Source organism: Grampus griseus (genome assembly GCF_964374135.1).
Source record: "Grampus griseus genome assembly, chromosome: 3".
Classification (NCBI taxonomy): Eukaryota; Metazoa; Chordata; class Mammalia; order Artiodactyla; family Delphinidae; genus Grampus; species Grampus griseus.
In genome coordinates this window covers 166458716-166471973 of record NC_139019.1, presented here as the reverse complement: position 1 = coordinate 166471973, position 13258 = coordinate 166458716, and the positions used below count along the sequence as shown (strand labels likewise).

The 13258-nt window shown below is 40.1% G+C and overlaps 1 protein-coding gene across 10 annotated transcripts in view; it reads left to right on the top strand.

The window, feature by feature from the left end:
- Positions 1-13258, top strand: part of HNRNPM (heterogeneous nuclear ribonucleoprotein M) — a 174766-nt gene that overhangs the window by 142474 nt on the left and 19034 nt on the right. For 6 of the 10 annotated variants that reach the window (XM_082650135.1, XM_082650133.1, XM_082650130.1 and 3 more), the window contains exons 2-4: positions 10539-10631; positions 11749-11940; positions 12603-12756. In XM_082650135.1, coding sequence (XP_082506261.1) covers positions 10554-10631; positions 11749-11940; positions 12603-12756 — 424 coding nt within the window. In that variant the 5' untranslated portion in view covers positions 10539-10553. Of the gene's footprint in view, positions 1-1912; positions 2083-9489; positions 9543-10444; positions 10453-10537; positions 10632-11748; positions 11941-12602; positions 12757-13258 lie in introns of all 10 variants that reach the window. The other 4 variants (XM_082650136.1, XM_082650132.1, XM_082650129.1 and 1 more) reach the window with 3 other exon arrangements.

Here is a 13258-nt window from a genome sequence, read left to right as displayed (position 1 = left end):
GCAGTCAGCCTGAGGAGGGTCTGTTGTGAGCCTGGGTAGACAGAGTGAAGAATTCTAGGAATCTGGGGATTGGTGTGGCCCTACTCCCCCTCCCCCATCTGCCGACCCATGTGAAGGTCTGTTTATTGCATGTTGGTATAGTTCAGATCATAGAGGAAGTTGCTTTCCTTAGTTTTGCCTAGGGTGATAACTTCACTGGGTTACCACTTGGCACGGCTGTGTTTGGATATGAGGGACCAGTAGAAAAAAATACTTTGGGGACTACAAAAGGTTGCTGACTTAAATTTTTCCAAGTACACTGAAAATCCTCCAGCTACCATTGATGTTTGAACAATACCCCTCCCCCACACAGGGAAGACATATCTTAGAATAAAGATCAACCCTTTACGTTAAAGAAGGTGGTCTTATAAATCATCAATGCTGTAATCTTGACTTTTTGTTTTCTTTCCATTTTTGTTGTGGATCACAAAGTCTCTGCTAGAATCTGTAGTTTGGGAGTCCCTTGATTCTCACTGGTGGAAAGCATAGGGCTTGGGAAGCAGAAAGTGCTGGACTTAGTGCCCTGAGAGGACTTCTGTGGCTGCTGCCTCCCCAGTTGTTCCTGGTCAGCTCTCACAGGTGTCTGCCTATGGTCAAAGGGGGCTCGGAACAGCCACACGCAGCCGGCACAGGGCCTTGCCCTGCTGTGCACACCCTGTCCGGTTCCTGGGCTATGGACTGGGCTTCCAGCCTGTCTTGTTCTGTGCTTTGGGAGCCTGCGTTTCTTGTGAAACTTTTCCTGCCCACTCTTAAGCCAGATTCATACCTGTAGAGCTTAGAAATGTTAACTCCATGGAAGCACCTAACACACAAAGGTAAAGAGGATTACAGGAAAGGCCATGTCAGAAAAACGAATCCACCCTTCTTTGCCAAAGGTGGAATTGTTTGCGTGCTGTCTTTTACCTACCAGCGTTGCTCAGACTTCAGTTTCCCTAGCCTCAAAGTAATAGGGTTGAGTAGAGAATGGTTTCTTTCCCTTAAAAATTTTGTTTTTAAAAATTGTGGTAAAATATATGTAAATTTTGCCATTCTAAAATGATTACGTGTACAGTTTAGTGGCATTAGGTACAGTGTTGTACACTATGCCAATAGCCACTCGCCATTTCCAGAACTTTTTTCTTTTATCATCCCAAACAGAAACTCTAGCCATTAAACAGTAACTCGCCATTCCCACCTCTCCCCAGTCCTTGGTAACCTCTATTCCTTTTGTCTCTATGTCTGGCTTATTTCACTTAGCATAATGTTTTCAAAGTTCATCTGTGTTGAAGCATGTATCAGCACTTCATTCTTTTTTTATGGCTGAATAAGTAATATTCCATTGTATGGATCTACCACATTTAGTTTATTTCATTCATCTGTTGGTGGACACTTGGGTTGTTTTCACTTTTTGCTATTGTGAATAATGCTGCTAATGGTGTACAAGTACCTGAGTCCAATTTTTTTCCGCCCACAATGAAAGACACTTTTATTTGTAAAGCTAAGATTGGTTGGACCTATGTGTACCACCTCATTTCTGTTCCATGAAATGTTATAAATCTTCTTTCTCTTTTCCTGTTTCTGTCTTGGCGTTAAAGCACCTTGGGCAGGGAGTTGGCCTGTCTCCCCCACCTCTGTTAGAGCCCCACAGGAGTGTGTGAAGGCCTAGGAAAGCACATTTGTCTTGGGAATGATTTTTTTTGATAGGTGGGTTTTAAGGAGCGTACTACTGCAATATTCTGCTGTATGGACCACTTTAGTTTGTTTCAAATCAGAATCAATATTAGTCTTGTGTTACATGTAACTTTGTGTGGGATTGTAAACCTGGAAAATCAAATATTGTCTTTAGTATTGTGCTAACATATGGACTTTTTTTCCCCCTCTCTTTTGAATTCAGTGAAGGAGAACGACCAGCTCAGAATGAGAAGAGGAAGGAGAAAAACATAAAAAGAGGAGGCAATCGCTTTGAGCCGTATGCCAATCCAACTAAAAGATACAGAGCCTTCATTACAAACATACCTTTTGATGTGAAATGGCAGTCACTTAAAGACCTGGTTAAAGAAAAAGGTAATGGTACTGGTGGTTGAGTAGGGTCAGAAGGTTGGTGTGTCATCTTTTCTGTGGATAATTCCTTGGTTATTTTTTTGTCAGTGAAGCTGTTCTGGGTAGAGCATGTGTTCTCTCCAGGCTTGAGAGTGAAGCCCCCCCATCCTACTTTTTTATTTTTACTTTTTGTGGTCATGCACTTGTGTGTCAAACAGGTTGTTTGTTTGATCCCTTGGCCTATGAATGATTTTACTGGCTTAATATGGTTAATAGGGCTTTGATTAAGCTTGAGGGGAGCCTCTTTGTGTTAAGGAAATTTTTTGAATTCTTCATATGAGGTGGGAGAAATTTTTTCTTTTTCCTTTTTGTTTTAAAGTTCTGGCGGGAAGGTAGTTTGTTTAAATTTTGTGGCTGTCTTCCTGGGATCAAAAGTTGGTAGCTGGAACTTGTGCTGCTCAGATCCTAAATTATAAAACCGTAGCTTGTATTTAAACTGTTAAGCTTCCCCACCCTGGGGAGGAAAACACAGAGTAGATTGGCAATTGGATAGCTCAAAATAAAGCATCTGCTGTGTAATTTGGTGCCTTTAGGCACACATCGTTCACAGCCCTGGTGTTAAAGTCTGGCCTAGGGCAGAGGAAGCAACTGAATGAAGCTCTGCTGCCACCAGGAGGTCCTAGGGGGTTGGTTGCCCCCATGGTCCTCTGCTTTACCCACCCCCCATTCCCACCCCCACCCCCACCCCCGTGCACACCACGTGTGTCTTTCTTTTCATACTCTTGTTCTGCTTCTTTTGTCTTCTTTTCCTGATTCTGGGCCCTGCTGGTGGCACACAGGGCTAAAGAGATTGCTCAGCCCAGGTTTAAACAAAATTATTGATAGAGAACCATTTGTGTAATGCGTTGAGGTCTCCCCTCACCCCTACCCCAAGGGAAACCTAGAATCAAATTATTCTTAAATGGAGTCTTTTTGAAGGACTGAAAGGTACTGGTTTTTCTGGAGCATTCATAATGAAAAGAGATTTGAGCTTGATTTGTCAAATGATTAACATTTCAGTGACAGATGCCACTTGGATAGGCCATTTTGGTATGTGTACTGGTGCTCCCAGCATTGGGTTTTGAAATTATGAATGGCCCACTGCCATCATTGTCCCATCACTTAATTCAACCATGACATGCCAGAAGCACTAGGCACCATGAACCTCTGTACAGTCATGTAGGCTGCTCCCATGTAGTATTTCTCCAGGTAACATGGATGGAAAAACGTTTTGGTGTGAGATTTGTTTTCCTGCCTTGATCAGCCAAATCATTCCTGCCAATGCTCCTAGGGCAAGAGTGAAGTTTCTTCTTTTTGTCTGAAGGGCGTGTCATGTGGCATCCCAGATGCAGTGTTCTTGGTTTTTGGGACTGCTGCTTCAATAAAGCTTAGAATTTCTGTTACAGTACAGTTGGGTCTCATTCGAATTAGTTTTTGGAATAACCCCCAAATTTGTGTTCTCGTGATTTGGTTGAACCGCTGAATTGATACTTCCATTGATAATAAGGTATAGTAGTTCCAAGAACCAGGAATGTGGCTTTGAAAATGCAATTGTTAGAATTTTGTAAGAGATTGCAGGCCAAATTATTTTTCCATTTTTAAGAGTGTGTGAACCAGTTTTGGGACATGATGGATAAAGTAGGTGACATTTTTACTGCTTTACCATTCAGTAATTCAGTTTTGGAAGCCTTAAAGCTGGTAGCAGCAGCAGCCATGACGTTTCTGGATGTAGAAGCAGTTCACCTCAATTTCCTATTTTGCACTGTATTAAGTGTGGAGCCAGCCTGGTGGTTTATTCGGATACTTCCAAACTGGTTCTCATATTCCCTTGGCATACTGCTATTAATGCCCTGGCTCAGCCCTTTCAGTGTATTTTTGGTGGTGTAATTTAGAATTACAGGTGTGCAGTAAATCAGTTATTCTTAACAAACCTTAAAATGTTCTTGTTTAGAGCTCCCCTGTACAGGTTAAATTAATTACTTTCCTGTTTAATTAAATTATTAGAAGTATTGGATTGTGGTTAAAGGGATGCATAAGAGAAAGGTAATCTTTTTATGGTAAATCTTATACTCAGTATGTGAAGTCTAAAGAAATTTACTGTTTACATACGTACGGTTTCTTAAAAATGTCCTTATTTTCATTATGTGGTTTTAAAAAATATTTTAATTCATGTCTTGGTATACCAAAAATATGTTTCAATGATTATTTGAAATCTGAAATATTTACATGAAATGCGTTGCACATGTTTTAAGGTTTTTGAAGACTGTTGTTGCGTAGGGAAAAAAGTTGCGGATAGAGGCACTCACTCTAAAAGTATTAGTCTCAAGATAGTCTCTGAAGTGGGCAAACCACAGAGATTTGGGCTGTTATAATCCAACCACTCTTTATCAGTCTGCATTTCAAGAGTCTATTCCTGATGAAATCATAGTCCTGTTGTTTCAGGAAACTAGTGGAATAGCTAGAATTAGTTGTCCTCGGCTTAAAGATCTGAAAAATGCTCTGTCATTGCAGCACTGCCTGTAATTGCTGCCTGTCAGAACTCAAGTAGTAGCTTTGAGATGGCAAGACGAGTTTTTTCCCTAAGGATAATCATGCCTGAGAGTGCCTCATGTACCCCTTCCTAGTTCCCGATCTTTCCCCCTCCTTGGACACCAAGTGTATATTCTCCATGTTTGTTAGCATTTAACAGCCTTCTAGGAGATCCTATTAATAACGCATGTATTATGTGAACAGGCCACTTATGCCTTTTCCCCTGGATGGGATCACAAAGCTTGTTTGGTGGCACTATCATGAAATCAGCATTGCTGACTTTAAAGAGAAAAGGTACTGAGAGCTTTGTTTAGTTCTGTGCCAGGGTGCTTCCCCCGCCCCCTCCCCCATCACATCATTCAGGGACACGGATTAAACAGCCTGCAGAATTGAGCTTGAGCTTTCCCTGAGCTTTCCCCTTCCTGCTCTAAGTGTCTGATGGAGCAAAGGAAAGGTTTCTATTGTCCGTCCTTTTGATCATGCTTATTTTTAACGGAGATACTACATGGAACAAATGACTGCTGTGAACACTGAAGAGTGGATTTGAAACAAAAATTGAGAGCCAGTGTAATAGGAAATTTGAATTGGAGATTGCCAAACCAGGTTTGAAAGTAAACAGTCTCAACAGCTACCTCATTTTCATCACTGGATCGATATTGGGATACACATCTCAAAAGTGTTTGACCATAAGGTCTGGGCAAAAAATTAAGACTTCCGTGAACAAAAGGTGATTGATCTTGGGAATTCTAAACTTAAATAGTGTTGTGCTGCATTACTGAGAAGTCCTGTGTGGATGAAGAAAGCTCGTCGTCGGGCTGTTGTTCTCGTGGCCTAACCAGGGAGCCAGCAGCATTGAGGTGGGGCAGCTGCTACCTAGGCAGGACTGAGCTGCAGGAACAGTGAGTAAACATGGAGAACAGTTTGAGGAGGAAAGAAAGGAGGGTCAGTGATACAGCTTACTCTCAATCAGTCTCAAGTTTAGCAGCAGTCAGTTTAACTTGTGTAAGCAAAGATTTCTTAAGAACTTAATCCTTCTGTTTTTATTGAATACATCACTTTAAGTCAGTTTCAAATTCCAGCTGACAGAAAACTGAGGCCCAGAGGGCAAGTATAGTCCAGTAGTAAGTCTCTGTTGGCTCTCGAAGATCATCTACATTGTGGGCCTGTGGAGCAGAACTTTATTTTCAATTTAAGTAAAAATCCCTACTCACAGTCTGTTTGGCTCCTTCATAGTTTCCTTTGTTGGAAATTCAGCCTGCGTTTTGGAAAGGCCTGTTGATGCTAAAGCATTCATATCTGTGGGTACTTGGGTTGAACCTTAATAGTGCAGCCTGCCTGGCTTATTTGTTGGTTTTTCGTCGAGTTAGAGAGGCAGAATTCTGTTCTCGTCCATGGAATTAGGAGCAAGAAGGTGCTTAATCATTTTCTAATTTTTCCATAAATTGAGTAATCATTGTATAGTATAATTATTTTGCCGTGTTTCAAGTTGTCTGTGTATTAAAGAAACAGGCTTTCCAAGTTAAAATATGCATTTATTCCATTGCACCCCTCCATTAGAGCATGCCCTGCTTTGGAGCTACTCCCCCACCCCCCTTTGAATTATTTTCAGTGAAGCTTTAGCCCCTGTACTCGTGTGTGTGTGTGTGTGTGTGTGCGCGCGCGCGTGTGCGTGCGCGTGCGCGTGTTTGTTTCAGCCTTGAGCAGTAAATGAAATGAGAATACAGAAACAAATACTCTTTGTGATATAAGTATGTGCAGGAGTGTTAAAGTAGCTCCAAGGGACTGTGTGAATTCTTTTGGGGTTGCTCATTATCTTACCCTCATGATATGTTTTATTCTTGGGGTGGTAGTTTTAATAATCCACCTAAATGTCGGTTAATTTTCTTTGAGCATTTTAAAGTAAAGGTAGGGACTTCTTGGTGGTCCAGTGGTTAAGACTCTGTGCTCCCAATTCAGGGGGCCCGGGTTTGATCCCTGGTCAGGGAACTAGATCCTACTTGCCGCATCTAAGACCCGGAACAGTCAAATAAATAAATATTAAAATATCTTACCTTAAAAAAAAATAAAATAAAGGTAGGTGATGACATTTGGCATTAGATTTTTCAGAGTCTTAGTTTTTTCATTTAGATATTTTGATGTTTAAAGCTGCAATAGAATTTGTCTTAGTAGCCTGCTCTTGGGATTCCATGGATTCCATCCATGTTCAGGAATGAGAGGAGCAGCAGTATTTTTCATTAATACCTGTGAATTCCGTGTCTATGAGACTTGCTACTGCCAATTTGTTAACTCTGCCTCAATCCTAACTGATCTGCTCTGGTTGATTTGCTCTTTTAAACTTCATTTCATTGAATGTGACCAGACTATGAATAGTTGGTAAATTTTGCCTTCAAAGTTTTGTTGATAGTTGTACTGACTATACTAAACAGGTCTTTGCTTTAATAATGTAGAACTAAAAGAGAGGTGGTCTTTTAAAGGTTTTCTTATTCTCTTCCTGTACGGAAGTATGAATTGGCAACTGTTGCAGATCCTGTAACAGTGATTTGCTTACATCTCTGAATTGATGTGGTCTCTCAGGGTAGAGATCAGAAAATTATGAATTCATGAGGAGCATGGTCATTATTGATGATACTCGGGAGCAACACTACTCGTGGTAGAGCCGCAAGGCTTGCCTAACCTATGGCTAAACTGATAGGTTGGAGGCTTTTTTAAATGTAATTTTTTGTTTTTAATAAACTATACCATTTGGGGAAAAAGAGGGAACATTTTAAGCAGAGTATTGGTGCAGAGGATTGAAGTTGGATTTGTGCTGTCTCTAGAATGTTAAGTAGAAAAAGTCCTAATTTCTAAACCTGGCTTTTTGTAAAAATGGTTATGACCATGGAAAAAAGTTTGGTTTGGACTTGCTTGGTTTCTGGGTTGCAATGACAGCTTTTTGATATAAATCAGTGTCTTTATGGGCACAAACTAGAAACTTTGAAAATGCAACAATATTTGAATTCTGACAACATAGTTACAGCTGTCAGTTAGATACTGTGATTGTTTTAGTTATTTTTAAGGTTATTAGGCGGTAGTCATAGCTCTAGGAAGTAAACTTGGGGTTGGGTCTCTTTACTGTCTTGACACTACTTGGCATTTTCATCAACGTGGAGACAGGGGCTGTTGGTCCTCAAATGGCTGCTGCTGTTGAAACAAATGGCTTTTAACATGGCCTCAGGAATGACCACAACATTTTGGGAATTGCTTTAGTTTTGTAAGGATAACAGAAGGCCAATTTGTATGACTGTCCCTTGGCTGTGATCATTTTTCAGTTGTACATAGTCCAAAAGTTAAACTATACCAGTCCCTCCTAATTCGTTTCTTCATTTCTTTGCACTGATTCTCCTTCCTGTTTTGTGCAAAGTGCTGGTTTGGTTTGTAATATTTCAGGAAAGGACAAGGGAGGTGAGGCTGTACAGTTAAACTTTGAACACTTGGCCTTCTTGCTGTCAACTGCCATGCAAATATACTACTAATAAATATGCCCTTCAAATTTTTAAAAATACATTTACTTTACATTTCAGTCTTTCCTTGGTGTATTAATTTTAAAATCTTCATAATAATTTTAATATCCTTTGAACAAAGGAATTAGACTAGGAAGGACTTGGGCCCATTAAGAGGGTTATTTTTACCCTTGGCTGCTAAACCAAATTGAAAACTGAATGAGAGAAGGCTTTACCATCATAAAAATAATCGTTAAAAAAGAAAAAGTATTTCTTAGAACAAAAGCCCTTTCTTGACTTTGGAGAGCCTGCTTAGATATTGTTTCCACAAAGTTAACACTTAAATTTCTGGGGGTTTTTTGGTGTCTGTGTGCCATCTTCAAGTTCAGCAGCCATTTTGGTGGTTGTCTAGGTGGGTTCTAACATCTGGTTGTGGTGGTCATGAATTGGCAATCCAAACCTTGAGGAAAATCTGCAGAACCTTTTGAAATGCTTTGTTTTTCCCCTTTTGTATAGATTAGCATCCTAAGTGAGTCTGTGTAGCTGTTTAGATGCAAACTGAGCTCTGAGTTTGCATTTATCTGTGTCCTTAAATGAGAAGGTTGAGAGAGCAGCAAGAATACAGCCTGGCTTAATTTTAATTCACTGAAGAGAATCCAGATGCTGCTCTGGTTTTGTGATAGAATATTTACACATCCTACTTGTGACGGTTGTGGAGCCTAGTGCTGTGTGCAGGACCAGCCACAGAATCTGTGGGGCCCAGTGCAGAATGAAAACACAGGGCCCCTTATTTAAAAATTACTGAGAATTTCAAGACAGCAACAGAGCATTAAACCCAAGTGCATGGCCCTCAGTGCAAAGTCCCATGCGATTGGACAGGTTGCACACCCACGTAGCCGGCCATGCCGTGTGTGCACCTTTGAGGATATATATTATACATATACGCGTCTTTGTAGTTAGCATTTGAGCTCAGTTCAGTGGCATTGCAATTTGTGTGCTGTTCACCTTCTTGCAATATTAAGAGTGTATTTGTAAAATTGTTTTCCTCTTTCCCCAAAAAAGTGAATCACGCAGACTTCTTTCCTGTAGATTTGGATTGCCTCTAGTCATGAATGAGTATTTCAGACAGGGAAATTGATATGGAAATCTGTGGAAATAGCTTGTTTGAGGTGGGAGGAAAATCAAGGACATTGTTAACAAGTTTCACCTACTTTTACTGCACACCTGTAATGCCTAGTGTGGTGGTTTAGAGAATATGGAGTGTTTCTGGGCTTTCTTATAAGGCAGAGGCTCCATACAAGGTTGCTGATGATTGTTCTAAATTCCCATTGTTTTCTTGGCTTTTCTCCCTTGGTTTATGTGTCGTCTGGAAACTGATTTGTAGTTGGTGAGGTAACATACGTGGAGCTCTTAATGGACGCTGAAGGAAAGTCAAGGGTAAGTGTCTGAGAGAATTTCTTCTGTGGATTTACTACATGAAAAATGTAACTGTATGGTGGCGTGGAATCGAATGAAATCAGGAAGGCAGTGAGTGCTCATGTTATAGTAGCTATGTTTGATTTTGCCAAACATTTGAGTGGGGTGGGAGGGGATTTGCAAACGGGAGTCCCGCTTTTCCAAATGGCTGGGCAAAGAGCTTTTTGGTATTCTGTTTGGATGCCCAATTTGGATAACTGGGGACCAATAGCAGCATTGTCTCTTTGTTAACAGAGGAATTGGCTGTGTGTGAATTATGCATGGAATTTTAGCGGTGGTATATTAATGTAAAACGTGTGTTCTTGTCTAGAAAATGTTACTTTTGGTTGTTTGCTGTATTTGAAAGTTGTGTGAACCAAAGATTCTGAAAAGTTGCCTTTGTGCCAGTAAATTGTAAAACAAATACTAAAACTTGAACGTTTAAAATTGGCCTAGTTTAAAGAGAAAATTAACTATTTTCTGTCGTGCAATAGAATGGCTTAGAATAATCAAAAGGATGAGCTTAATTTATGGAAGGGATGGATTTAGGAGGAGTATGTTAAGGAATTGATTGAGTACAGAGAGAAGCAGATCTAAAGTTTGTGTGATTTCTCGGAGAACCTGAATTTAGGTCTGCTCATTATAACTTCAGCAGCTATAGTGCAATGCTGGTAATGTGAAGGAAGAGGAGATACCAAGGAGCTGAGCTCTTAATAAGGAAGGCTAGGCAAGACACTTCTGTCAGCTTCCCCTTAGAAGGGTTAATTTAAAAACTGTTACATAAATCATATTTTTAATTTATAACTGTCATTGAAATTTACTATTTTTTTTTCTTTTCTTTTTTTTCCCTTTGCTCTTCTGACTGTCCGTGGCTTCTTCCAAAGGGATGTGCGTAAGTATTGTCTAGTTACTTATTGGCACTTGAGCCTTCTAAGTTGTAGGACTGGTTTCACTTATTTCCTTTTGACTCTTCATAGCGTTGTTGAATTCAAGATGGAAGAGAGCATGAAAAAAGCTGCTGAAGTTCTAAACAAGCATAGTCTGAGTGGAAGACCACTGAAAGTCAAAGAAGTAAGCTCATGAAACACCGTGGTGGATACCATTTGTAGTTGTCGAGTGTCCCTGTTTCGAGTTAGGAAAAGACAGAATAGTCCTTGATGACATTTTACGGAGCAGAACAACCTGTTGTCGTTAACGAGGAGGGTCAGTCACAGGCTTCAGCAGTCATTCCTGTAAGCACTTTGGGATAGTGGCTGAGCACATCTTGAGCCACTGCTGACTGCCTTCCTAACATCTCTGATTTGTATTAGGCCAGCCTGCCTTGGTTTTCTCAGGGGCAGTCAAACTGAGTCCATGGTTTTTTTTTTTACTGTGTGTGTGTTTGTTTTTTTGTTTGTTTGTTTTAAGGTATTCTACATCTACAGTTTTACTCAGTCTGAACCCTGTTCTTTGCCCATCTTTTTTCTTTTTTAAAATGAGTTTAAATCCTTTTTCATAGCTAATCCAAATCAGGTATCTTCTCTCCCTGTAGGGAAGTGGGAGACTTTTTGTTAATTCAATCCTTCCTTGACTTATTTTTACCTCTTATTCTTGGAGGAAGATCAGTATATGCGAGCTCAGAGAGGAAAGCATGGTAGCGCTTAAGTTCTCTTGTGTGAAGGTAGCACGCAGAAGGGCAAAGAGTTTAAGAATATTGTCAACACCAGAGATGCATAAACCTTTCCAGACTTTACACATGAGTCAAATGCCTGAATACTTGAAGGATGGAGTACCTTGGTGGTCTAGAGCTGTGTTTTCAAACTTTTGGGAAAATCACCAGTTGGGTTTGCAGAAATTATAAAACCCCCTTGAGTTAGTGAGGTTCAATTGTACCAAGCCCTTGAAGATCTTATTTCAACCTGGAAGTTTTAATCATGTCATCCCCCCGCCCTCCCTTTTTTTGTTTTTTTACTTAGTTAATTGAGAGCTAAATTCTACACCCTTTCTTTCTTCCTCATTCTTTTGGCTAGAATTGTTCCTGGCCTGGTGGTTTAGTTTTACTTCATTTGAATTTTTTGTTACAGATTTTGAGAAATGGTTTCCAAACAACCTCTCAATCTCTGAAGTTTTGGGGGTATCACTTACTGTGGGAGCATGGTTTTAATTGTCACTGGGTCAGTTAAATGTAACCCTTTTGTGCTTGTTTTAGGATCCTGATGGTGAACATGCCAGGAGAGCAATGCAAAAGGTGATGGCTACGACTGGTGGGATGGGTATGGGACCAGGTGGCCCAGGAATGATTAATATCCCACCCAGTATCCTAAATAATCCTAACATCCCAAATGAGATTATCCATGCATTACAGGCTGGAAGACTTGGAAGCACAGTATTTGTAGCAAATGTAAGTAAATGGAAACATTGTTTCATAAAGTTTGATTTTCTACTTTAGACAATCTTGTCAATGTGTTATAAAAGTAGTTCTGACATTTGAGAAGAAAAACTTAAAAGAGGGTTATGTTATCTTCTTGATTTATTTAAAAAATCATCCTTGGGCTTGGCTTTGTCCCCTAATGACCACTGCAGTCATAAGTCACACAGGCTTGACCATGATCCTCTTGGGACCATGTTTATGGAGTTTTGCTGGTGTGTATAAAAGTAGGTGCAGGGTAAAGTGTATGAGCAGAGATTGTGTATTGACATTTCCCTCTTCCTGTTAATGTCTGGGTGAATGGTAATACTTTGCCATTTGCACAGGGAAGTATTTTTAAAAGAAAGTGGATTGGGGAGGATGATGGTAAACCTTATCTGGGGAACAGCATTTTTTAGTATTCACAAAATAAGCATTAACTTGAAAGGTATGAGGTGACTTAAATTGTTATTTCAGAGAAAAGAGTAAGTAGTAGAAGGCAAACTTTGGTAATCCTGTTTGAAAAATTATACTGACATATTTTTGTGACATTATTTTTGTGACATTTTCTAATGCTTGTTTTCCAACCAGAGCATGTCCCATTCATGTAGTAAAAATGTTTACAATGAGATTTTCCTCTCCTTTCTCTTGGTTAGCTGGATTATAAAGTTGGCTGGAAGAAACTGAAGGAAGTTTTTAGTATGGCTGGTGTGGTGGTCCGAGCAGACATTCTTGAGGATAAAGATGGAAAAAGTCGTGGAATAGGCACTGTTACTTTTGAACAGTCCATTGAAGCTGTGCAAGCTATATGTATCCTTTGATCGGAATTCAACTCCTGGTGAATTTAGTTTAGTCTAAATGTTGTATTAGTAAGACAGGTTTGTGTGGGGAAGTGGTGATTTTGTGTATTAGTATTTCCTATGTGACTCGAGAGAATACGTTACTATGGATATTACTAAGGGAATACAAAGTATCTACATAGTATTGTACTTATGTAGATAGAAGAGATGGTTAGAAAACAGGCACATATCCATGAGTGGTCTTTTCCATTGTCTCTTTTTAGAGGAGACTGGTTTGAAGGGAGAAGTCCAAAGAATGTGCCCCTGGAGAGAAATTCAGTGTTATTTCATATGTAAGCCCTTATAGGGCCCTATCTCTTCAGTGGATTGACATTCTGGAAGAAGCACTTCTCTCTGACCCTAGGCTGCTCACCCTACTCACCCGAGTTACATCTTTGTAGTCACAGGGAGAATACCACACATGAACACTGTCACTAAACTCAGGCACGATTGTCACTGAGTGTATTACCCGG